Source organism: Argentina silus (genome assembly GCF_951799395.1).
Source record: "Argentina silus genome assembly, chromosome: X".
Classification (NCBI taxonomy): Eukaryota; Metazoa; Chordata; class Actinopteri; order Argentiniformes; family Argentinidae; genus Argentina; species Argentina silus.
The window spans coordinates 31,733,511-31,761,044 of record NC_139653.1 but is presented as its reverse complement, the minus strand read 5'-3'; the positions used below and the strand labels follow the sequence as shown (position 1 = coordinate 31,761,044).

General features: G+C 45.1%; 2 protein-coding genes across 2 annotated transcripts in view; one reads left to right on the top strand and one right to left on the bottom strand.

Annotated features, from left to right (window-relative positions):
* The window catches only part of LOC310822772 (microtubule-associated tumor suppressor candidate 2-like), a gene marked incomplete at its 3' end in the record, with an annotated part of 47,843 nt that extends 37,019 nt beyond the window's left edge, over nucleotides 1-10,824 (top strand). Inside the window, exons 4-11 of the mRNA XM_083695244.1 lie at nucleotides 8,426-8,492; nucleotides 8,918-9,132; nucleotides 9,315-9,420; nucleotides 9,515-9,588; nucleotides 9,711-9,809; nucleotides 9,924-10,043; nucleotides 10,296-10,393; nucleotides 10,617-10,824. Of these exons, the coding sequence (XP_083551370.1) occupies nucleotides 8,426-8,492; nucleotides 8,918-9,132; nucleotides 9,315-9,420; nucleotides 9,515-9,588; nucleotides 9,711-9,809; nucleotides 9,924-10,043; nucleotides 10,296-10,393; nucleotides 10,617-10,824 (987 nt within the window). The remainder of the gene's footprint in view (nucleotides 1-8,425; nucleotides 8,493-8,917; nucleotides 9,133-9,314; nucleotides 9,421-9,514; nucleotides 9,589-9,710; nucleotides 9,810-9,923; nucleotides 10,044-10,295; nucleotides 10,394-10,616) is intronic.
* A 2,748-nt stretch (nucleotides 10,825-13,572) lies between these two features.
* stoml3a (stomatin (EPB72)-like 3a) lies at nucleotides 13,573-26,662 on the bottom strand (the record flags this gene model as incomplete). Its single annotated transcript, XM_083694683.1, is given in 5 exon segments — nucleotides 13,573-13,803; nucleotides 14,326-14,460; nucleotides 14,672-14,858; nucleotides 14,860-14,873; nucleotides 26,555-26,662. Coding segments are annotated over 5 exon segments (675 nt in total).
* Between the last annotated feature and the right edge of the window lie 872 nt (nucleotides 26,663-27,534).

Sequence of the window (27,534 nt, the reverse complement as noted above, 5' to 3'; positions counted from 1 at the left end):
TCTCTATCAGGTCCGACTGTGGGTCACAGTTCTTGTCATCACAGTTCCAAGACTTCTGTCAAGACAACGGCATACAGCACGTGAAGACAACGCCTAAGTGGGCACAAGCAAACGGAGAAGTCGAGAGGCAAAACGCGTCGATCATGAAACGGATCCGCATCGCACAGGCGGAAGGACTGGACTGGCAGAAGGAACTACGAAGGTATGTCACCATCTACAGATCCATTGACCACTCCACCACGGGCAGGAGCCCCGCCGAACTCTTATTCAACCGAAAGCTCAGAGGAAAGCTGCCAGACATCAGTACACCGAGGAGTGACCTCGAGGCCCGGGACACTGATGCTGAGCGCAAGGGCAAGTCCAAAATATACGCCGACAACCGACGCGGAGCCAAACCGTCCCCAGTGCAAGTGGGAGATGAGGTCCTTTTGAAACAGGACAAGACAGACAAGTTCACGACAACATTCAACCAGACACCACACACGGTAATCAGTAAGAACGGTAACAATGTGGTAGTCGAGTCACCCACAGGAGTTCAGTACTCCAGAAACACCACACATGTCAAAGTGGCGCCACCAGCTGAGCAGACACCATCACCTGGTGGAAACGGAACACAGACAGTGAGTGACACAGAAAACACGCGACTTGAACATGCAGTGAGGTCCACACCAGAGACGCTCGCTCAGGGGTCATCCCCATGCCGACCTCTGACAGTACAGACAGAGCGACCTCGCAGAGAAGTGAAATTGCCCCAGAGATTCACAAGTTTTGTTATGAAGTGAATGTGTTGTGGAAATGCATATGTTCATGTGTATGTTCAGTGAAAATGAATGCACGATGCTAGAGGGCAGAAATGTTTATTCTGAAAGAGAATATGTTGTTGATGATTATATTCAGATATGGTTATTGTTCAAGTGACCTGTTGTTTATATAAAGGAGACATTAGAGTTCTAATCCAAGTAAGGGGGGGATGTTGTGTACTGATGACGTCATTAGGTCAAGGTTGTAACGTACATTCATGAGGAAGACACTTTGGAGTAAAGTACAGTGAAATGTGGCTCTCGGTGTGTGCGTGATTCAATTCGGTTCTACTGGCATAATATGCAGTTAGAAGTGTAACACATATCATTTCATGAGATGTCGTACCGTGCCGTGGTATTGGCTTGCTGGAGCTTGCAACTTAATTCAACCATGCCCTTACCTGTTTCGGCATCACTTATACTTGTAGTTTTGAAAGTATTCACACACACTCCATTATTTGAGATTTTAATCGGCCCCACGAAATATCCAAAAGGCTGCCTAATATCCATACAAATTAACTTTATACCTGTCGCTATCCGAGCCACAGTGGTAAACTCCAAACATGACACTCTGCATCGCAAGTGCATTTCCGCTTCTTCGTTAACAATTATAGCATTTAGCCAGTCACCCTCTAGTTTACCTGCACACCATGCAGAAGTGCGAGAAATTAGTGCAATTTTTTTTTTCCATCGTGGCTTCGGGTAATGACGGATATAAAGTTAATTTGTATGGATATCCAATGATGGACAGTATGTGGATACTTTCAAAACTGGGATAAGTGATGCCGAAACAGTAAAAGAACTAAATCGCAAGCTCCGGCAAGCCAATACCACGATACTCCATCTCAGATATGGAGTGTCGCGTCAGAGCTACACACAGACATTAAAGCGGGCAGTGTCTAGCCATTCAGACATTCAGATTGAAATCCACATCACTTCCCAGAATGGTATGTGGGAAACATTGACTTGAGGGGTGATGTGACTCAGCATCACGTAGTGTGATCTACTCAACCACTGCCTTGTGAAAAGATAACAGAATAGAGAGCCCAACACTAGCTCATCATTTTATATGGTTTAACAGGGTTCTAAGTGCTTAAAGTGGTTAAAGTATTGGAAATCAGTCACCTCTAGTCACCGAGGCAAATTCAGTTGGAATTCCCAAACAACAACATCCTCCCTAAAAATAATATACTCACTCACATAAACAGACGTTTGCTTATAGAGAGGAGCAGCACATTCATATGAGCATCTTTCCAGAGTCCAGCCACCAATCAAATTAGATTTGTTTTGGAGGCGGGAAGAGCAACGTGGGGATCTTGAGACAGTTAACCCTTTGTGGAGCGGATAAAATTATGTCGCAAAAGACGTTTCAGATTGATAAAAATAATTGGGGCACAAAACCTTTGTTTTGACCCCTCAAGCCCCCTCGTGGCGTTGGGCGCGTAATAGTAATGGTATACCATTTACTACATGTACATAATTGCTTCAATTGCTTTTAGAGTGTGGGTGTTGCTTTTCTGTGGCAATGTGGCACTGTGAGAGATGGGATGTGATTACATCCACCAAGAGCCTGGGGAGGTTGCTGGAGTATCGCTGGTGGTGTTGTTATCCAATATATCTGATGTTTTCTGCATGTTGATGCACAATGTCAATTTGGTCTTTGTGAATTAATGGGATCTGAGCTGTTGCAGCTTGTATCACTGCCAGCCATATAAGCCACCCCTTCTAGCAACCACCTGTTACTCAACCTACTGGGATGTCTCTCATTATGTGTCACACTTCCCCTTTCTATATTTACTGTATGTGGGAGGATCTGTGTGTAAGACACAATGTTCATGTCTAGTTGAGAAATGGAATGGTCATTGTTGTCAATATGTGTGTGTGTCTTTGCTCCTGACACTATCTGCTACACAAGCTTGTGATTTCTATTGTTTCCCACCACCAATGTTCAGAAGGAAGTCATATTGTTAGAATACTGTGATGCAATCACAGAACACTGTGATTGAAAGCTTCTGACTGCATGACTCATATTGCATTACGTCTTGTCTCTCTTGGTACTTTTTTTATTAAGGAGACATGCTATATCTCTGTATCTTTAAGCTGTGAAATCTTGGATTTGGTTTATGCTTTTTTCCTAAGCCAGCCGGTAAAGTGTCCTCCCCAACTCACTGGGCCTGAGCTATAGCACGGCTCCACCCATAGGAGAGATTTTCCTCTGCTGGAGATAATGAATCAGATTACAGCTAGCTGGCTGGTTATGCTTTTAGTCTGACTGATGGCCAGACATGGACAGAGCTGTTCGCCCACTACCCATTGCCCTGAAATCCAGCACCACTGCAGGAGAAAGCTTCTCTATTGCAGTGGTTCCCAAACTGGGTGCGGCAACACCCTGGGGTGCTGTAACGACAGGCTAGGAGAATCTCTGCTCATTTAGATTTTTTCATAGAATTGCATGAGCATGCTGAACCTAACCTTCAACCACATATACACAAAAAACATGTAAAAACAGATTACAATACGCTAATAAAGACAGATAAAGTTCATATGGTCTAGATAAATAGTTAGATAAATAGTTGCAGCATAATGCTTAATGCTAAACCTGATATGTTAGATTCTAACGAAACAACGAAACTCGCGTGCCTGTTGCCAGGGTAACCAGAGCCTGCTGCTGCACACGGAGGTGCGCTGGCTCATTCGTGGCAAGGTTTCTATAAGCTCAGAAAAGAACTGTGCCAGTTTTTAAACAGAGCACGACTTGCCCGACAAATAGCATATAAAGGAAGTCCTGATGGGCCAAGATCGCCTAGCTGTCAGATATTTTCAGCCATTTAAACAAACTGAATACCAAAATGCAGGGAAGAAAGGAAAACGTTCTTACAAACTGAGAAGGTCCCGGTCCAAACTTGCACTGGGGCAAGAGAGAGTGGCACACAAGAACCTTGATTTGTTCCCATTAATAGCTGAGAGCCTCTGTGAGCTGGCCTTCTCATCCCTGACATACATGAAGAGCAAGAGGATGTCAGTGGCTCTCATCAATCTCCCCCTGCACCCAAAGACTTTGCTCTCAAAAGCAGGCGCATGAGTCCCACTGATTGCAGATGCCCAACAAAGCACTTGTGATTTGTTTGTTATAAATTGCCTAAATGCTAATAAGCATTCCTAAGGTATTTTACGTTTTCAACAACATAAGATAACTGCATTTTTATAATTAACACTATTTAATTTAATTCACGTTGTTAAGCAATTAGGTCTTTTCATATGAATTTGCTGTTTTTCAGCATGTGACAAAACTACATTGACAATGTACTTTTGTCAATATAATATCATCAATTGTTGATATCATTAATAAACAGGTGTTATGCAAACATTTATTTTCGTTATTGCGTGGAGGGGTGCCTTGGAAAAAAAATCACTGTAAAGGAGTGCCATGGTTTATAAAAGTTTGGGAACCACTGCTCTATTCATCGCTGATCATACGTCATATACATGAGACGTAATATAGCTGTGCTGTGAATAACTTGGAATTGTTTAAAGGTTGTTTGTCATTCAGCTTGTGTCTTTTTTTTGGAGCAGTGTCTGGTTTCTGATGACAAGCCCTCCCTGGATCTACACTTATGGTGACAATATGATGAATGGAGAGGGTATTGCAAAACAAAACCATTGTATGTTTTATGGGTATTGGAAGACAAGATATACACATCACATGCAATATATTTTAGAGCTTGTTCCATCAAACCTGGCATGTGCAATAGGAGGAGAAGGTAGAACATCAGGGTGTCCCAAGCAGAAAAAACGTATAGTTAAGTCTATTGAAAATGGATAAAGAAGTAATTAATATGCTTATATGCTCATATATTCATGTTTGCGAATATATTCATGTTTTTCTATACTTACTTAAAGTAATAATAATAATAATATAATATATGCCATTTAGTTGGCACTTTTATCCAAAGCGACTTACATTGCAGTGAGTGCATACATTTTTCAGTATATATGGTCCCAGCGGGAATCGAACCCACAATCTAAGCATTGTTAGCGCCATGCTCTAGCCACAGAGGACAACAAAGTACACTAAACTTTGTACTTTTGTGCACTTACTCAAAGTATACTTTAATTTCATGGCCTGAAATTTGTGCTTTAGTATACTTGCAAAAAGCATACTAGAATTGAATGTATGGTACTTTAAATTATACTTTAGTATACTCACTTTATTGTCATGGAATTTAACCTGTACTTTAGTATACTTACAAAAAGTATACTAAAATGTAATGCATTTGAAATTGTACTTTAGTATACTTACAAAAAGTATACTTTATTGCCATGTAATCTAATCTGTATTTTAGTATACTTTATTGGCATGTCCTTAAATATGGATGGCTGTATACTGACAAAATAATATACTTTATTGTCATAGAAAACAGTGTATTAGTATTTCAAAGATTTGTAATACCATACTTACAATACGACAAATGAGAGAGTCCCTGAGTGTTACGTAACCTGATCCTTCAACTTTTGAACTTCAACCTTTAATGAGAGCAATTACAAACTCTGTTTTGGCAAGTAAATATCTTGGTTGTCATGGGCCATGAGTAAACCATCTCAGCAACAGCTTTGAACAAAAACATTAGTAGAATATCCTGAAAAAAATCCCTTTTTTAAAAATTGAATTAAGTATGTTTAGAATATAATAATATTAATTAAGTTTTAGTATATTTCATGTCATTTACATATTATCCAGCATTCCTATCTCAAATGTAAGTTTTTGTTAACAGTAGCACTTACCGTTTGGTTATCTATTGGATTCAATGCTCATTTTGAGATTGGATTATGTATTCGCAGTTCTACCCTTCAGTTTTGTATACTTTGATTCCTGCTATCCCTCAATTATGTGTATTATGTTTCTAACCATAACTTCAAATAATTAAAATAAACAATTAGGACCAAGATAAGGTATGCCATTCAGCCCTATGTACAGTACAGGTCAGAAGCCTGGCCTCCTTGCTTGGCATTTGACCTGTTGCAAGAGTTACATAGTTGCATGGTTACATGGCATGTCCCTACTCAACCTCACTGGGACTTCATGCACGAATAAAAGTTTAATATTACAATAAAAAAGAACATGCTTTTTCTATCTAATTGAAGTGTACTTTTAGTATACACAGAAATATGCTAGTGACACATTATTAACACACTTCTAATATACTTCATACTATTTGACAGTTACTTTGAATATGATTAAGATTACATTCTAAGTGTGTTGAACATGTCAGATAATATTGTATAATATGAATTAAGAGGGGTCAATATAACATATTTTAAGTATAATTAATTCACTAAAAACGTTTGGTTTTTTTTACAATTTTAATATTAAATACAACTTAAATACAATTTCATTCTTGTATCCTTTGATATACTTACGTATATTTAAACTGAAGTATACTAGAAATATAATAATTGTGTTTTTTTTCTCTTGGGGTGTGTGTGTGTGTGTCTCTCTCTCTGTGTCTGTATGGATGGCATGCTGTGTATGTAAATGTGTATGCACATAGCTGCTCCCCTCAGTGAAGCGTACCAGTAAATTGGATGCTTATTGATCGGATCCCACCCTCTGTCTCCAGAGATGTGTGTGTGTGTGTGTGTGTGTGTGTGTGTGTGTGTGTGCATGCGTGTGTGTGCATGTCTGTGTTAGATAGGGGGCGTGTGGGGGGTGGCTTAGGGAGCACAGTCAGTCGTGCTCGCAGTCTTTGTTCCAGCAGGGATCACACCGGACGCACCAGGAAAAGAGGTGAGGCTGTCTACAGTCCTCCCATCTCTTCTCTGCCTGCCTCCCTCGCTCCCCCTCTATTTCTATTTCAATTTTTTTCTCTCTCTCTCGCGCAGTCTCTCTTGCTCTATTTCTCTCTCTGGCACATTATGCGTCTACTATTTTCCCTGTAGTCTCTGTGAAGCTGTCTGCTGCCCTGGTATTGGCCAGTGCTGCTGTAGGCTCTATCTCCATCCTCTGCGCTGTCTGGACCGCACGGTAAAGGCAGCATCTGCAGAAGCATCCTCTGCCAAGAGCAGCCTTAGATGAGGATTCCCTTTGTGTGTGTGTGTGTGTGTGTGTGTGTGTGTGTGTGTGTGTGTGTGGGCTTGTGTGTGTATGTGTGTTTGTGTGTGTGCGCATGTGCGCGTGTGTGTGTGAGTGTGTGTTGTATTGACTGTGAGTATGTAGTTGCTTGAGTGTCAGGGGAAGCTGCCAGAGAGTTTTCCTCTGCATGATTGTGCTGAGTCAAAGCAGGTTTTGTATCACTTTCTCTCCCGTCTGTTTGCAGTGTCCTAACAACACTGTATGCAGTGTAGATCCGTGTGACTGTGTGTTGGTGTATCTCTGTCTCAGTATCAGTTGTAGAGATATGAGAACTGGGCTTATGTAATGCTACAGTTCACTAAACTGTAATTTCTACTGTAATTTCTACTTTCTATACAATAAACCAGGTGAGTTTTAGTTAGATTGATCATATATCAGCATACTTTCTTATCAGACTGGCGGTTACACATATAAATTACACAATAAATGAGAATGAGTAGGTTCACATTGTATGCAGGTATGATCTCATAGACTCTTGTCTGGTTGAATGTACTATATGGGTGTAGCCCTGAAGGAAGATTGGATTTATTTTATAGATGGAACCACTGTCCTTGAGAACGTAAAGCCTGGCTAGGAGAAACCCTGTGTATTCTGTTCCAGGAAATAAAATGGATTATGTTGCCATGGCGAAGGGTGGGCTGAATAGAAGATGAGGAATTAGAATGCGTGACACAGAGCGTTCCTGGAGACCGGGGGGGTTTGGGCAGATCCAGTGGGAGATGGGAGAGGTCATTAACAGCCTCAGGAATCCCAGCCTATAGGTCACTGACCCTCCTCCTCTCACTATGGGGTAGCCACCGGCTGCTTGATTAAAATATAGGGTACACATATTGTACACCTCAGTTGGGGGCCACATCCTCACCATAACTACCCATATAAGCTAGGTGCTGACTCATGCACCACTCCCTCTCTCTGTGGCTCAGTTGTTGTATTTATTACCCTATCAGCTAAGTACTTAATACAATGCCTCTGTGTGATTTGTACATACAGTATAGGATATATGTTGTAAACCTTTGCTGTGATCTTGTTTAATAGGTTACGTGGTTGTATTACTATAATGTATGTATGAGGTGATCAACAGATATTGATGTGGTTGATGTGTCAGCCTTTGTAAGCCGGGCTGTTCTGCCTCTCTCAGGGTGCTCTTAGAGAGGGTCACGTCATGAAGAGTCCCCAGCGGCTTAACTAGAAGCCCTATTCATCATGTTTACTGCTCACCCACCCCACTAGCCCTTGTCTGGCAACCTATTATCACATGGAGAACGTTTGGACAGTTCTGAAATACACATTAGATCTTCCATCCCATCCTTTACATTTCTATACTGTATATATATATATGCATATATATGCATGGCTGAGGTGTAAATGTGGGGCAGGTTCACAATGCTTGACAATCTAACACTCAGGACAGTGTTATTTGAATTAATTACTGATAATGTTCTTGGATGCCATCATTAACTCTGTGCCTCATGGTGGGTGTCTGTGTGTGTTGCAGAGTGAGAGTGCCATCGTGAAGGAGAGGGAACTGTCCCTGGAGCTCGCCAGAATCAGGGATGAAGTGGGTAAGTGTGACACTCCTGGACAGTTAGGCTGTTGGGGGGAGGTGAGTCAGCCAGTCACTCAGCATATTATGTATTATTCATGGCTATGAGGGATGGGGTATGAGTAAGTGTGTTATCAAAGGATTTACCTACAATGACTGATGTCAAATAAGTTGATTCTCTAGACAAATGTACCCATTGTAAGTCGCTTTGGCTAAAAGCATCTGCTAAATTACTTGCTGCTTGCTTACAGGGAGTTGCAGGGTAGACATGCTGCAATAAGATCACAAGGAAAAGTTCTATATCAAAACAAATCTGCCTGTTGTGCTCGTGAACTCAACTATATTCTGACTCTAATGATAATACCCACATGTCTTAGTTCAATACTTATGTACTCCCCTTACCTACTGCCTCCTACCATACCATAACTCTACCCTGTCCTCCAGCCTTCAGTGTGGCGCACTGGGAGCGTCTGCAGCAGGATAAGGAGGAGTTGGAGCGCCGCTTTGAGCGGGAGCTGCAGGGTCTGCAGGTGCAGCAGCAAAGTGAGTTGGGGGCTCTGGAGGAGCGCTTGAGGGTCCAACACTGCACTGAGACCCAACGCCTGCAGGCCCAACAATACGTCGAGCTGGAGGAGCTACGCGACCAGCAGCAGGAGCAGGTGCGTGTGTGCGTGTGTGCATGCATGCGCGTGTGTGTGTGTGTGTGTGTGTGTGTGTGTGTGTGTGTGTGTGTGTGTGTGTGTGTGTGTGTGTTTAGCTACTGTGGCCTATCATGGCTACTGTGGCCTAAGAGCATCAGTTACAGTTTTATTTCTCTCTGATTATGTTTGTGGTGACCCAGATTGAGGAGATGAGTGAAAACCATGAGGAAGCCATGTCAGAGATGGAGACGACACACCATGATACCTTGGCCACTCTGCGGGAGGAGCATGCCAGGACTGTGAAAAGTATGTACTGTGTTGTACCCCAGACTTTTGACCATCTTTGATGAAATTAGACTAGAATTACAGAGTAAAGCACTGTCATAATATTTTGTGTCAGACCTAAAGATGGCCCATGAACAGCAGAGGAAGTCTCTGGAGGAGGACTTTGAGAAGCTCAGACTGTCACTGCAGGTACTGTAGGGCTTTATGGAAGTAATCACTGATTTGTATTTGTATGGACTGACCTAAAGATATGCGATGTGTGATACTGCAGCTACTAGGACACTCAAATTAGTGATTGTGTGTGTGTGCAGGACCAGGTGGACACCCTGACATTTCAGAACCGCGGTCTGCGAGACAGAGCCAAGCGTTTTGAGGAGGCTCTGCGCAGGAGCACTGACGAGCAGATAGTGGTACTGTATACTGTGCCATACACATATAACAGATAACCAAAGGAAGGCAAGAGGAAACTTAAAATTCATGTTGGCCCAAAGTGAGTTGATGGTTTTGTTTGTGGGTGTGTTCAGGATGCTCTTGCACCATACCAGCATATCGAGGAGGACCTGAAGAGTCTGAAGGAGGTGTTAGAGATGAAGAACCAGCAGATCCATGGGCAGGAAATGAAGATCTCAGAACTGGAGAAAATGGTAGGCTCAAAATGAATGCTTGCATTAATTATTAATGCTCAATATGCACCTTTATTTACCATACATTCCGCATAAACTTTGGTTTTAATAGTGAACAGCTCGTATTTAGAGGAGTGATTTTCTGGTCATTGTTTAACTGGTAGACTGAGAGTGTTTCCTTATAGGCCTATATGTAATTTCATTGATATGTAGCCTTTTTGGCCATATGAAGAATTTAATGTTGGGCGCTGTTTTCCATTTGTTTTTGAGCAGGCTCAAAAGAATGTGTTCCTGGAGGAGAGAGTACAGGTCTTACAGCAGCAGAACGAGGACCTGAGGGCCAGAATAGACAAGAACCTTGCCATGTCCAGGTCTGTTGCATCTCACTGTATCTTTAGTCATGGTGTTTCCTCTCAACGGATGCCAACAACACAGTACCTGACTCTTAGAATGTCACTTACTGTAGCTTGACTGTAAACCCATTTTGGATTTTGAATTCTTAGCAGTCATTCCATGAGGGTCAATGGTGAAAAATCTGTGCCACAGGCCATTATAGTTTAATGGATGATTTATTTTCCTTGTTCATTTGAAAAGGCAACTGTCGGAGGAGAATGCCAATCTGCATGAGCATGTGGAGAAGGAGAGCAACGAGAAGAAGCGCCTGAGTCGTAACAACGAGGAGCTGTTGTGGCGTCTGCAGACTGGCGAGCTGAGCCCCCACATGTCTCCCACTTCCTCCCCCATCCACCGTGCCTCCTCTGGGCCCGGCTCCCCTGCCCGACCACATTCCTTTCCCCGATGAGCCTCTTCCAGAGCCTCCTCAACCACTCACCTTTGAAACTCTCTCCCTTTTAATTCTCTTTTTCTTTCTATCTACTATAATTGATTAATTACCTTCAAGGCTTCACTTTTTATCTCTATGGTGAATGTCCCTTCTCTGTAAAATGTGTACAGTATTATACGATGATGTACAGTAGATGGACAGGCCAATCCACTCACCCATTCAATGTTCCTCTGACAATGCCCCCATGTGTTCCCCAAATAAGGTGTGCAGCAGAGCTCCCTTCATCCATTTATATCTCTGACCTAGTGTATTGTATCACAAGTCTGTGCTTTCTAACCACAGATAGTTTTAATATGTAGGATTTTCTACCTTGTTTCTACAGTATGTTGATGCCCCCCGCCCCCCCTCTTTATTCTAACAAGCAGACAGACTGAGATGTAGAAGAACTCAGCCATTTTGGACTTTATCAGTGACCTGAATCGCAGTGTCATGGTGCCTACTTCCCCTGTGTGTGTCTCCAATTGCATCATCAGCTTTTCATCCTGGGCTCAGGGTTATGGATGTAGGAAACAAACAGATCAGAAACGCAACAATGAATACAAGAAGCGCCTTTGCTTTCCGCCTTCTCTCACCAGCAGTATCTCTCAATGCCCAGGCAATACAACATCAAAAACACTGTAAAGTCAGAGAAACGTTCTGTGTGGATTTCCTATGTTAGCCCTATATTTAGATTATATGCATATGAAAAATACAATGTCATGCTTGAAGGGTTAAATCAGGTTTAGCACTCCATTTCTATATTCTACAATTCCATTTAACTTGGTGTGCAAAATCAGTCACAAAGAAATGGCTTATAGGAGGAATCCAATATACAAACAACCCTACCTACCTACCTACCTACCTACCTACCTACCCAACACTGACACAGTTAAGGAACGGCTTGGATCGTCAAGGCCTTCAGTTGGGTACATTTATCCTCTTGTTGGGACATGCTTGTATCGGATCTATGACTGCCTGCTTATCTGAAGTCCTCTCCCTTCTGTCCTCCAAACTAAAGAGCTAATACTCTCATCTCACCCGGCCTGTATACAGAATGTACAATAACTCAACATGAACTTCCTATAGATGTTTTCAAAGACATTTGTAACTATTAACATTGTTGCTTGCTGTAAAGCATGTACTATCAGTCTTCCAGATGTAAATGACCCGATCACTTTACTTTGTGTTCTGAAGAACCTTATTTGGGGTAAACCTGCTGTGTGACATCTTTCAGGAGGATTTTGGAGTTGAGGCTTGATGTGTTTTGCTAAAGGTTTGTGTAACTGTTATCAAAGGGAGTTACCTAGTTACCTAATTTATACACAAAGGGGTGTACAAAATACACCATTATGATGTTCTGGTGTATAATCCTATTGTGAAGTTCTATGTTCTTAAAAGTAATGCCATGAGTGATGTTGTCATAGAATTTATCCGTGGCCATATGACAGTAAACAATATTTCCCATTGAAACAGTTAACATGTAAACTCTTGAAATGGTATTGGCCTGTACAGAATATTTGCTTTATTATCTCTCTGTCCAAGTGTACTTATCATCTCTTGCAATCGGCTTAGAATTAGCTATTGCTGTCTTTTTGCATAGCTTGTTATCTCTGTGTATCAAACGTAGGTTTTGAAATACGCAGGCAACATCATCTGTGGAAAATCAATTGTGGCTTTCGACCTTAATTTCTCTTAATTTGACTATATTTTAGGAGTGTATTATGAAATACTAATAAGGAACTGCTCAGTGGAGAATGAGAATGCTCACTATACAGTGTATGACTATGGAAACACAACCATAATATGACATTTGTGAACTGTTACCTCTTGTCTCACATCAGAGAACAATCTCAGGTCTTTAAGGGATTTATGACTCATCAGAAAGCAACTGCCATTATTTATTATTTATTTCTCTACAGTTACATTTTTAACACAGCCTCATATGTGTTTTTATTTCCTTTACACTTGTATTGTTCTTTTTTATGGTTATATTGTGACACAATTTTAATCCACAGTGTGAAATGTCCACTGGATGTACAATATCTAAAAGTATTTAAAAAGAGGATGTTGCCAGTGATGTAAAAATATAGGAACATCAGTTGATTCAGTTAGATAATGTGGTGTGTAGAAATTCACCACTACCCGACACCCCACCCCACCAGCATCACTGGCTGCTGAGGTGAGGAGACCTGAAACAGGCCTTTACCTTTGTCACATTGGTTGGTTACATAAATAGATGTAAATAGTATTATGAAACTATCAGGTCCTGGAACTGTACTGGTTGCTTCTATGTCCTGAGGACATGACCATGTACTCAACTACTGAATGGTTGTTCCACTTTTAGAAAAGATGGTCTTGTATGTAGTGAATCAATATCTAAAGGGGGTAGGAGTTACACATGGATGTTGATACTTTTGGTTGTACAAATGAAAGAAGGTATGAAATCTTTCAACAAATCATGTTTTGGCAATGTTAATAGAAAAGCATGTATATTTAACTGTCTTTGCAATGTTTTGTTTTAAAATTATTTTATTTTGTTCAAAACTGTCACCATACAGTAGCTTACCTTAGATGGTTAAAAGTTGAAATTGTGGTTAGTCATGAGACACTAATGTCTGTACAGTATATGTTGCACTTTGGATTTAAGTATTAAAATACAATGAGAAAATAAGATTTTGTAAATCTATTGCTTTGGAACAAATAGAGAAGTATCACTCGACAGACATTTTAATCAACCGGCTCCAGGAGTCTGACCTCAGTGAGCCATCGCTGCCTCTGCATGAAATGCTGTATGACATCTATAGGTAGACGGAAGATGATGGTAGAGTTCTTCTCTGCAGCAATGGTGTTCAGGGTCTCCAGGTAGCGCAGCTGCAGGCCAGACAGTGACTCACCGATCACTAGAGAGGCCTCCTTTAGTGCCCTGGAGGCATTCATCTCTCCCTCAGCAGCAATTACCTAAAGACAAACATGATTGCTCAGGACCATTTATTAGAGACACATTATACATCTAATTACTCAAATGTTGCTCCCTTTCCACCTGTTGTCACCTATCCTCTGATCTGTGCAGATGAAGGAAATTTGATTTGTAGGAGGAAACCATATAAGAATCTGAATCAGAATTCTTTTATTTGGCCAAGTATATTTGCACATACAGGAAATTGACTTGATGAGGTTGGTGCATGGTCTTAAAAAACAAATAGCAAATATTGACAAAATAGCAATAACAAATTTACAAATTTACAAAAAAGAACAGAACAATACATCTTGTAGGCTGTGTGAGGCTATGTGGCAATGAGGCTAGAGGCTGTGAAATGGTTATGGGGCATGTACACTATACATTAGAATAATTTTAAATAATTATAAATTACACTGTCAGTGCATTGTGTGGGTGTGACAGGGTGGGGACACCTCCCTGGTTTAGTATTTACCCCAGCCTCCTTTGCAATCTACAGTAGAGTGTGTCCATTGTGTCCTTACCTTGGCCCTGGCCTCTCTGGTGGCCTTTGCCTCAGCTGCCATGGCTCTCTGGAGCTGCTGTGGCAGCTTCACATCCTTGATCTCCACACGCTCTACCTTAATGCCCCACGGATCAATAGCAATATCCAGGGATTCCTGCAGACACAGTTTGGTTAATAAACATTAAACATTTTTTCACTATATCCCAGTAACCTTGTTAGTAGGTTTTATTGATTAGGACCATAGTCTTGCAGTTTGTGATATATTGTTTTTGTATTACCCACATAGGGAGATAGCTTTCCTTTTGTCAGATACTACAGACTCATCATACTTTAGCAAGCATTACAGTATATCCCCAGGTGTTTACCTGCATGCTATGTGAGATGCCCTCCCTGCTTGACAGCAGTTGTGCTAGGTTCTTAGTGCCAAACACATTCCTCAGGGTGGTCTGGGCCAGCAGCCTTGTGGAGGAGTGAGCGTTGGACACGTTGGCCACAGCTGAGATGGGGAAGTAGACTCGGAAGTAGACCACGCCATCCACAGACACAGTCACAGTCTTTGCTTAGGATCTGCAGTAAAACATAAGAGTTACAGTGGGTTGTACACTCAGGTCTGCTACACCATGCGCGTGAAATCAATGTCCTTGAGACGAGCGTGAGACGGAGTTGATAAACTCCTATTGTAGTCAACGTTACCTGCTACATCAACACGTGCGTGAAGTGTAGACGTTGAACGGCTGCGTTATCACCAACCTAAAAGTAGGATTGGTGTCTATTTTTCTCAGATCCACGTGTGTGAACCCCATACAAAGTGCCTGAAATTATAGATTTCCATGCTTTTTTTAAGCTTAAAAATATATTCACTCAGCTTCATATTATTATAATGTAATAGAAACATTGATATTAGCAGTACATGCATACAACAGAGGTACCTGTTTGAAAAACTAGCTGATATACCAAAATACAGTCCAACTGTACAGTCTTGGTTTATAGGCTATTTGGAGGTAAAGGACAAACCCCAACTCAAAGATATTCAGACTTGACAGGACCGCAAGATAAAACAACAAGTTCAACATCATTGATACATTTGAAGTTCCATGCAGAAATAGAATTAAGGGTTAATTAATACAGTGCCTATAGAAAGTCATCATACCCCTTTGAAATAGTTACTATATTTGTCGTACAGCCTGAAATCAAAACCCATTAAAAAAAAACTTTTCCAGTTTAATGTACAAATTTAGCCATACAACATCAAACTAATAAAAAAAAGGCGACAGTTCTGAAAATTTATAAAAAATGAAAAACAAGAATAACAGGGTTGGAAAAGTCATCAGTCCCCTGATGTAATACTTTGTAGAGCCACCTTTTGCTGCAATTACAGCCATCAATCTGTTTGGATATGTCTCTACTAGCTTTGCACACCTAGATTGGAGAATATTTGCCAATTCTTCCTTGCAAAATTGTTCGAGTTCAGTCAAATTCTGTGGTGAGCTGTGATGGACTTCTCTCTTAAAGCCCATCCACAGATTTTCTATCGGATTTAAGTCAGGGCTCTGACTTGGCCACTCAAGGACATTCACCTTTCTATCCTTAAGCCACTGCATTGTTCTTTTGGCGGTATGTTTAGGATCGTTGTCGTGTTAGAAGGTGAATAACCTGCCCATCTTCAGCTGTCTAGCAGAGGGACGCAGGTTGTCCTCAAGAATTTGGGTGTACTTGGCAGCATCCATTTTCCCTTCAATCCTGACCAATTGCCCAGTCCCTGCTGAAGAGAAACATCCCCACAACATAATGTTGCCACCACCATGCTTCACAGTAGGTATGGTGTGTTTTGGGTGGTGTGCTGTGTTTGGTTTTCGCCAAACATAGCGCTTGGAGTTCAGTCCAAAAAGTTCAATCTTAGTCTTGTCTGACTCGTCTCGAGACTGACTGTGGCACTTTTTCAGAAAAGGCTTCTTTCTTGCTACCCTGCCATACAGGCCAGCTTTGTATAAAGCTGGTGAGATTGTTGTCACATGCACAGACAGACCAGTCCCAGCCATAAAGACTTGTAAGTCCTTCAAAGTTGCCTTTGGCCTCTTGGTAGCTTCTCTGATCAATGTCCTCCTGGCTCGGTCATCCAGTTTGGACAGACGGCCTGATCTAGACAAGGTGTTGGTGGTGTCATACACCTTCCACTTCTTAATGATGCTCTGAACGGTACTCAGAGGGATAGCTAAAGCCTTTTTGTAGCCTTCACCTAACTTGTGCCTTCCTACAACTTTATCCTGGAGGCCTTTTGAAAGTACTTTTCCAACCATGGTGAATTCTTTGCAGAACCATGCACTTCTAGTAGTGGAATCCTCAAGAAACAGCTGGTTTTATTCTGAAGTAATCAAAACCACTACAATTGATGTCAGGTGGGGGGCAATTAGCCTGGTGTTTGATCTGGAAGTTGATTGGTTGCACCTGAGCAAGTTTATAATGGTATACTTTAAGGGGCTGATCACTTAACCAAACCAGGTATTTCACTAATTAATTTTTAATAATTGTCCAGAATTTTTTAAATTTTTATTTTCACTTTGATGATGAGGGTTATAATGTGTACAAACAGCTCAAAAAAGTTAGATTTGATTTATTTTAATTTCCAGGGTGTAATGTGACAAAATTTCACAGGGTATGATGACTTTCTATAGGCACTGTATGTGTTCTGCACCCATGTGCGCAAATGTTGACGTTTCGAGTGTATCAGGTGTTGTATCAGGTGGAAAATACATTCATAGAACTATTTTCAGGTTATACACTTTCATATGACTGATACAACTTGTGTAACTATTGTGATGACATTTTATCTTGCCACACCTCTAAAGTTCTATAGCCATTGTTCTGAGAAGCACTGTATGATTTACCATATGAACAGCGGTGATCTCTGAGGGAGTGGTGGGAGAGAGCAATAATGGGGGGACAGGCACATCCTGCCGATAGGTGTGAAATGTTGAACGGCGATTAATCAGTACGAAAGCGCTGATTGATCAGTAAGAGAGTCTCCCCATTGTTCATTCTCTCCCGCCCTTTCTCACGTAAACACAAGTCCATCAGCCAGTAGCCGTGGCGGCGCCTACTATTATGTTCAAACTGTATAAAAGACAAACCTGATCATTGTCTCTTCAGACTTGTGCTGACCGGACCCCCGGTTCTACGCTGGGCTGCTGTTACGCTCTTGTCTCTTGTTTGCAAGCAATAAATACCGGACTCAGATATTGTGGCTACTCAGGACTTGTTTCTTGATTCTTACCTCCGAAGAGCTAAAGTACAGAGTGGTAAATCCTAGACTTCCACCACAATTTGGGGGCTCATCCGGGATCGCCTGCCCTGAGTTCGTCTTCTCTCTGCCAAGAAGGTCAACTCGTACACGGTCAGGATATATTCCTGGAGCTGAAATCCTCCCTTTGAAAGTTCAGAATGCAAAGGGAGAAAGGCGCCTGAAAGGAGAGGGACGGAGTTCTCAGGCACGGCGAGTCCATAAAGACATTGAACTCGGAAGAGGTAAGACCACAATATTTGTACTAAAAATCCCAGCCCTCGGGTAGAACTGGGTGCTAGCAAAAACCCCAGCCAGGTGCTGGGTCGCTGTTCATAACATCTTCAGTGAAAATCCTATCTGGCATAGGTCTTCAGTTGTGAATCCTGTTTTGGTGATAGATCTTCTGTTGAAAATCCTATCTGGCATAGGTAAGTGTCGAAGACACTGTGTGGAGGACACACCGTTGGTCAGCTGTCTGGAACAGTTGAAAATCCTAAACCAGGTTTAGGTCTGCAGTTTGTTGTTTGTGTGTGTTTCTGTTTTTGTTTTTAATCTAGATAAACTTGTTGCTAAGAGCCAACGGGCTGATTGACACTTCGAGAAGAGGTGTCGGGGACACTCAATGTGTGGAGGACACACATTTTTTCGATATACCTAGAATTTGCATGAAACCCGTAAAAAACCGGTGTGGAGACACGTGAATAAAAGGTAAGGACTCACCTATTGTCATTGACGACATGTAACCTTTTTAAAATACCTGAAAAAGTTGCTACACTAATTGATAATGGGGAAAGCGGCCAGTAAAGCCAACCCGCTGCCTTTGAGCACGGAGGGATGCGCTAAGATAATGATTGAAAAATATAGTCGATGGACATGCGAACAATTGCCTATGTGGGAGATTTTGGGTTTTTCATTGAACGGGAGTTTTAGCCAATGACAGATTAACATGCTAGAAGACAGGCTTGAAAATTATGCTGCGGATAAAATAAAGAAGTTACAAAAAGGGTCACGTCAAGTAGATTGGAAGGCGTTTTGGACATGGAAAACAGAGGGGTAATTAGACAGTCACAGGCTGAACAGCTTAAGAAGGCAAAACAAGTCGAATTAGAGAAGGTAAAGCCAGTTGAATCAGGAAAGGAACCACTAGTTGAGTCAGATAGGCCAGGGCTTTCTAACCTGTGTCCTATAGTATTCTTGTCCGAACAGGTTGATGCAGATCTCGACTGCTCCTCTGTCCGTCCTCCACCCTACAGACCCCTGACAGCACCACGGGCAGATACGGCTCGCCCGAACCCAGCGTTGACCTCGCCTATATCTTCGAGAACGAGACAGCACAACCGCGACCCGGACAGCCAGGGCTCTTTCCCCATGGTGGAGGTGACTAATCCACAAGCCAGGGTGGACGGTCAGCCAAATACCGTCCTGGTGTATCGCCCCTGGACGCCCGCCGATCTGAGAGAGGTGGCAGCAGCACTCCCGAACCCCGACAAGGAAGGGGGAGAGAGGCTTGTCACAGCCCTCGAACTGCTAATTAGCCAATACAAACCTAACTCCGCCGAAATCGAGATGGTAATGATGAAAGCCCTTAAGTGGACATTAGTAAAGGGGACCTGGCCCCAGCATTCTGTCGTATGGAGTAACGAAGACGGGAACTACTACCGAACGACCGTGCACACATTGTATGATCGGATCAGAGAGACTTTCCCTTTGCGAATGAACTGGGAGAAAATCAAAGACTGCCATCAGATAGCGGGCGAAAAAGTAAGCGAATTCCGACTGCGCTTTGAGAAAGTGTTTGGGGATCATAGTGGCCAGGCCAAACCCAATGGGGCGGATGACACTCCCTGGGAACAACAGTGCAAACATAACTTTATAGCTGGACTCTTGCCGGATATTAAGGATTATGTGAAAAAAAATTGCATCATTTATGAAACCGGGAGGATGAGAGAGGTCTGGCCATACATTAAACATGCCGAGAAAGTGATAGAAAACCAGAAGGCCGAGAAGGGGAAAATTAAAGAGAACAGGGAAACAAGGTTGCAGTTGGCTCAATTGAGTCATTACGACGGAGCCGGAGGCGGATGCAATCGAGGGCGAGCAAGGTTCGGAGGCAAGCGCAACAAGAACGATACCCGAGACAGATGGGGTGCTTCCGCTGCCGAGCGGAAGACCACTGGATAAAAGACTGTCCTGAGCCAGCGGAAGCAGAGAAACGGAGCTATAAACAAGGGATTACTGTCAACAATCCGAGGGGAACGGAGCGAGAGGGCGGTTGACGGTCAGAGGAGGCGGGAGAGGTCCCATCGACAGCATTACCCGGTGAGATAAAACCAACACGCGAGCACACACGTACACCACAACTAGACATACAGGCTATTAGGAAAGAAAGTGCATATGAGGCACTACCTAGAATAACATTGAAGGTGGCTGGCAGATCGGTTAAATTTTTTAGTAGATTCAGGAGCAGGGTACTTTGTCTTAAGAACAGAAGATTGGCAACCCCCACCGAAACTCAGTGGAAGGGTAATCACCATAGTCAGAGCAGAGGGAAAAGGGGTAAAAGAGAGATTCACAGTCCCTCTAACGGTGTATGATGAAGATAGTTATCAATATAGTAAACATTCATTCATATTATCTGACTGCTGCCCAATCAACTTACTAGGTAGAGACTTGATGTGTGGGTTAGGACTAAATCTGTGGTGTTCAGAAGATGGAATTAGAATAGAAAGACGTGTAATGCAAAATATATCGTTGGGCAATGCACCACTAAATTATTTTTACGAATGGAACTTGCCCGTCTCTCGGCTGAGATCAATTGCACAGTAATTGTTGGCGGAAGCCGAGCTAAGAATTAGAAATTGTATGTTCACGGATAAAGATCATTTTCATTGTACAGCTAAGGTCTCGGAAATTCAGGATGAGGGTTGGAAAAGTTTGGTTCAGAGAGAAGCCATAGATGATATTTACACTAGCTTTTTAGGCATTATTGGAAAGAGGCATTATTGTTGCATGTCCTGTCAGCCGTTTGTCGTACTCTCATGTTCCCCGTAAAAGAGGCCAAACAGGAAGGCCAACCACAAACCTGGTGCTTTGTTCGGGATCTTAAAAAGGTTAATGAAGCAGTCCAAGCGCGCACCCCTATTGTTACGGATCCATATACTAATTACACATATACCCGGTAATGCTACATATTTTTCAGTGGTCGACCTAGCTAATGCATTTTTCAGTATTCCTGTACATAAGGATTCCCAGTTCTGGTTCACATTTCGCTTTAAGGATAAGTGATAGATAGATAGATAGATAGATATAGATAGATAGATAGATAGATAGATAGATAGATAGATAGATAGATAGATAGATAGATAGTCAGTCAGTCTAGAGCCCCTAGGGTTGAGAGCCCAGCAGTATTTGGGCAGCTTTAAGAGATAACTTGGTGTTGAAAGGGGGTAGGCACCTGTTACGAGTGGGGGCAGTGTGGTGGACCCAAAAGCGGAGAGATACTCAGAACACAGGCGCGAAGTGTACTTGAAGGTGTATATTTAATAATAATGGATGGGAACACAGGAACAAACAAAACACTGGGACTAAGGATAAAATAAAGGTGGAGAACATAAGCTCCATAACAGAAGTACTCGCTACACAGGCGGCAGATAAACTGGACGAGGAATACAGGAACAGGAGAAACAAGTAAAGCAGGTCAACAGACAGGTACTTACAAAACAACGGGGAGAATCTCAGACAGGGACATGAGGGAACACACAGGTTAAATAGTAACAAGGGCTAGAAAACACAGGTGAAGGGGATCAGGGCGAATCCCGGCTGATTGGGAGGGATTGACCCGTGTGGCCAGAGGGGGGCGTCAGAGTCACCAGACAGAGCCCACAGGCGTGACAGTACCCCCCCCCCCGACGAATGGCACCAGCCGTTACTTGGGTGGAGGTCCGGTCCTCCGGGCCATACCCCTCCCAATCCACAAGGTACTGCAGCCTCCTCCCCACCCTCCTACACCCCAAAATCCTGTCCACAGTGTAGGCTGGTTGTCCCTCGATGAGACGAGGTGGGGGGGGCCGGGGGGGGGGGGGGGCAGGGGGCAGGAGACGACCGGTTTGAGGAGGGAGACATGGAAGGTCGGGTGAACCCGCATGGAGGAGGGGAGCCGCAGCTTGTAGGCGACTGGGTTCACCCGCCTGATGACCGGGAAGGGACCCACGAAGCGGGGGGACAGCTTCCGTGACTCGACCCGGAGGGGAAGGTCCCGGGTCGAGAGCCACACCCTCTGGCCCGGGTGGAAGACCGGGGCTGGGCGACGCTTGCGGTTGGCCTGGAGCTGGGATTTGGCTGCCGCTTTCTTGAGCGCCGCCCGCACCCGTCTCCAGGTCCTGCGACACCGGCCGACCTGGGCCCGGACCGAGGGCACTTCCGCCTCCTCCTGCTGCTCAGGGAATAGGGGGGGTTGGTAGCTGTACTGGCACTGGAATGGGGACAGGCCGGTGGAGGAGCAGAGGAGGGTGTTGTGAGCGTACTCGGCCCAGGCCAGTCGCCGGCTCCAGGTCACTGGGTTCCCGGAGACGTAGCACCGCAGCACGCCCTCCAGATCCTGGTTGACGCGCTCCGTCTGCCCGTTGGACTGGGGGTGGAAACCGGAGGAGAGGCTGACGGCAAACGCCTTCCAGAACCTGGAGGCGAACTGGGGACCCCGATCTGACACCATGTCTTGGGGGAGACCGTGGACCCTGAAGACATGATGCACCATCAGGTCCGTGGTCTCCCGGGCCGAGGGCAGCTTGGGAAGGGGGATGAAGTGGGCCGCCTTAGAGAACCGGTCCACCACCACCAGGATGGTGGTGAACCGGTTCTCTAAGGCGGCCCACTTCATCCCCCTTCCCAAGCTGCCCAGGATGGTGGTGAACCGGTTGGAGGGGGGAAGGCCCGAAATAAAGTCCAGGGAAATGTGGGACCAGGGGTGCTTGGGGATGGGAAGGGGGCGGAGGAGACCCGCCGGGGCCCGACGGGGGGTCTTGCTGCGCGCGCACACCGCACACGTGCACACGCAGCCACAGGCGCGCGTATCCACCTCTGCCGTGGGCCACCAGAACCTCCTCCTGATGAACTCCAAGGTCCTGGCGGCCCCCGGGTGACCCGTGAGGGGGGAAGCGTGGGCCCAGAGGAGCAGCCGTGCGCGCGCAACCTTGGGTACGTAGAGCTTCCCCAGCGGGCCCCCCCCGGGGTCAGGTTCCCGCCCCAGGGCCGCTTTGACTGCCCTCTCAATGTCCCAGGACACAGAGGCGAGGATGAGCGCCTCCAGAAGGATGGGATCGGGGGTCTCCACCAGGTCCACCGGGTCGAACTGTCGGGAGAGAGCGTCTGGCTTGACGTTCTTAGACCCCGGGCGGTAAGAGATGGTGAAGGTGAACCTGGTGAAGAAGAGCGCCCACCTCGCCTGACGGGAGTTCAATTGCTTGGCCCCTCGGATGTACTCCAGGTTCTTGTGGTCCATCCACACTTCAAACGGCTGGACGGCGCCCTCCAGCCAGTGCCTCCACTCCTCTAACGCCAGCTTGACCGCCAGCAGCTCACGGTTGCCCACGTCGTAATTGCGCTCCGCTGGGGTCAGCCGACGGGAGAAGAAAGCACAGGGATGGACCTTCCCGTCCGTAAGGCACCGCTGGGAGAGCACTGCCCCCACAGCAATGCCGGATGCATCCACCTCCACCACAAAGGGACGGGCAGGGTCCGGATGGTTCAGGACCGGGGCGGAGGTGAAGCGCCGTTTGAGTGTGGCGAACGCGTTCTCTGCCTCGGGGGACCAAGCAAATTGGGGGCGGCTGGACTGGGTGAGGGCGGTCAGGGGAGCGGCCAGGGCACTAAACCCCCTAATGAAGCGCCTATAAAAATTAGCAAATCCCAGGAAGCACTGTAAGTGTTTAAGGGAGGAGGGCTGGGGCCAGTCCAACACTGCCTTGACCTTAGCGGCGTCCATCCGCAGCTCCCCCCTGGAGACGATGAACCCCAGGAAGGAGACGGTGTGTTCATGGAAGACGCACTTCTCCGCCTTAACAAAAAGCTGGTGGCGGAGAAGGCGTTGTAGGACCTGACGCACATGCGACCTGTGTTGGGCCAGGTCCTTGGAAAAAACGCCGAGTGGTCCAGGAGGTCCCGGAGGACATCGTTTACCAGTGCCTGGAACACCGCCGGGGCATTGGCCAACCCGAATGGCATGACCCGGTACTCGTAGTGCCCCGACGGTGTGTTGAACGCCGTCTTCCACTCGTCCCCCTTCCGGATCCTCACCAGGTTGTAGGCGTTGCGCAGGTCCAGCTTGGTGAAGACCCGGGCCTGCTGCAGGGACTCGAAGGCTGATGTCATGAGGGGGAGCGGGTAGCGGTTCTTGACGGTGACGGCGTTCAGGCCCCGGTAGTCGATGCAGGGCCGCTGTCCCCCGTCCTTCTTGGCCACGAAGAAGAACCCGGCGCCCGCCGGAGACGTGGATGGTCGGATGTGCCCCGCGGCGAGCGCCTCTTCAACATACTCCCTCATGGCCAAGGTCTCGGGTCTGGACAGGGAGAACAAGCGGCCCCTAGGCGGCATGGAACCCGGCAGGAGGTCAATAGCGCAGTCGTAGGGCCTGGGGGGCGGCAGGCTCTTGGCCCGTGACTTGCTAAAGACCTCCGCCAGGTCCCAATACTCCGGGGGGACCCCGGTTAGGTCGGGGGCGGGGGAGGTGGGTGGCAGTGGGTGGGGGATGGGGGTGGGGCGGGGAATGGGAGCAGGGCAGGGAGCGGGGGGACTGGATGGACAGGAGTGGACGGTCGATCCTACCCCCAGAACAACCCGTCCGGTGGCCCAGTCAATCCGGGGGTCTTTTCAAATTATTCACAGAATTTGGCATAGTGTAGAAAGAGGGCAAATGGTTCCCCAATCAAGCCATCCTCCCCCTGATGGCCCATTTGATCGTGTTATGATGGACTCTGTTGTTTTGTTGAGTTAAACCCCTGCGAGGGAAATAAATATTGTTTAGTTTTTGTGGGCATGTTTTCTGTGAAGAAGTCGGACTGAACTGGGTTAAAGCTTTTCCATTGATCCTCACAGCTAGGCGAGGGAGGCCTAGGGCAAAGAACGGCCTGTCTCCTCATGGGATCCTGACCGGTAGACCAATGCTACGTGAATTACTCTATGCTAACATGCTGTGCTAACTTGACCAGAGTTTTAAGAGGCATCCACAGAACCATGAAGGAGGCACTCCTCACACCACTAGGGGGACCTCTCCACGACATCCAGCAAGGGGAGTTGGTGCTGATCGAGAACTGCAGGAGAAAACACTGGAGCAGTCCATGGTGGTTGGGTCCTTTCCAGGTACATCTCGTCATGCAGTCTGCAGAGAGAGGCACGTGGGTACATGCCACACACGGCCACACACGGCAAGAAGGCACCACCACTGGAGAGACCAGTGGGGATGTCAGCGGGCAGACACGGAGTGACCCAGTGAGACCAGCCATCAGCGGGCAGACCAGGAGCGACCCAGTGAGACCAGACATCAGCGGGCAGACCAGGAGCAACCCAGCGAGACTAGACGTCAGCGGCCAGCCCAGGGGCAACACGACGGGACCAGCCGGGACCAGCCAGGAGGAGAGAAGTAGTAAGGCCCAAGACAAGGACAACACTGAGCCACCGCAGGGCTCCAACAAGAATCACGTGCTAGTAACCTCTGATTCCAACATAATTGAAACACCATGAAGCCGCCGAGACGATTGCGGCCTACGGAGTATGAGCTACATAACGTCACATACTGTTCTCTAATAAGACAAGAGGCCAAGTTTATCTGGGAAAGAGTGATTGTTCATGGTAACGCAGGAAACCATACCCAATTCGACCTCACCGTAGCTAAACCACTGCCAGAGCAAGTGTACTTAGTCTGCGGTCCAAAAGATTACAGTTGTGTACCTAAAAATGCAGGTGGAACTTGCTATCTGGCCTATGTGATGCCCTTAATCAGGCGTGCACTTATCGCTTTCTTGATAAAAACATAGTTGTATAGTGATGTCGGTGGTTGGCAAGGCATGTACAAGGAGGGCGGTCACCCACATGATGACAACTAACATGGTACTCGAACGAATGGAGACAGGGGATGACCTTTCTAACCTGGATCCCTTTCCCGGGTTTAACTTATTTGATGAGGAGGATATGAGAACTTCCGTCCAGTGAAATATGATATTTAGGCTGAAGTGTTGTTAACATTCAAGGAATTAAATGTTAAAAGGAGGGATTGTTATGGAAAATACATTCATAGAACTATTTTCAGGTTATACACTTTCATATGACTGATACAACTTGTGTAACTACTGTGATGACATTTTCTCTTGCCACACCTCTAAAGTTCTATAGCCATTGTTCTGAGAAGCACTGTATGATTTACCATATGAACAGCGGTGATCTCTGAGGGAGTGGTGGGAGAGAGCAATAATGGGGGGACAGGCGCATCCTGCCGATAGGTGTGAAATGTTGAACGGCGATTAATCAGTACGAAAGCGCTGATTGATCAGTAAGAGAGTCTCCCCATTGTTCATTCTCTCCCGCCCTTTCTCACGTAAACACAAGCCCATCAGCCAGTAGCTGTGGCGGTGCCTACTATTATGTTCAAACTGATCATTGTCTCTTCAGACTTGTGCTGAACGGACCCCCGGTTCTACGCTGGGCTGCTGTTACGCTCTTGTCTCTTGTTTGCAAGCAATAAATACCGGACTCAGATATTGTGGCTACTCAGGACTTGTTTCTTGATTCTTACCTCCGAAGAGCTAAAGTACAGAGTGGTAAATCCTAGACTTCCACCACACAGGTTACATTATTGCTGATGGGTACTTATTGGATTGTGCATACTGCATCCCGATGTAGCAGCTGTGTTGCCACCAAAATGGCACTCAATGAGATTCAATGTGGGTGTTAAAAACATAAAAATCCACAGGACATGTACCTCTTGGGTGGGGATGTCAAAAGAAACTGTTCTCAAATCCACTTTTACAGAAGTATCTGTGCAAGGTAGTACAAAGAATATCCTTGTAAAGGAGACAGAGCTATTCATATTTTTGATGAGCAGTTAGTTATTTTGTGCTGCTACTAAATAGTGATACTAGTGAATACAATACATTACACAACATCCCAGCAAGCCAGAGTGTTTATCTAAAGAGGAAGTAACCAAATCATATAAACAATTTTAGTCCAACTCTCATTGGAGAACTACTACACAAGTAACAGTATTGCACATTACAGTAAGTGTCCACAGCTCAATTATCCAGTGTACTGAAGTAGTACCTGATTACAGATAGCCCATTCCACCAATCTACTGAAGCAAGGATTGTAAAGTTTCAAGGACTCAACAATATACAAAACATTGTTGGCCAGGGGTTTTACTAATCATTACAGCATAGTGAATAATAACACAACTTGGACATAATAGTTTGACACCCGTAGTTTGAGTAGTGATGCAAGTGTGGCAAGTCACATGCTCTCTGGTACTCCTTGTTGTCCTTGTTGTGTATTGAGTAGCAAGGCAACTATTACTGTGCTACACTAGCTATTACTGTATATTACTCTTACTGAGTATCTGGTGACAGACATTTCTTCATCTGGTCATTTCCAAAAAGAATAGAGCTTCCACATACCTTCTATGCCCACTGCTGCTGAATTTTACCTTGGGTAACCATCTCTGTTGTACTGGTGGTGGGAGAGAGCAATAGAAGTTGAGTTTCAAGTGTGTGGGAGTGATTGCAACAATGGGCTTATTTACCTGTGTTCTCTCTCCCACTTGGGTGTGGCCTATCCCTTTCCCTCATGACTGGTTGCTGTCTGTGAGACTGTGACTGCACTGATCATGATGCGCCTCTGCAGTTTCATGACTCTGAGTCTAATTAAGATTTACATGTACCCTGTGAATCCTTTAATGTCTATTTGTAT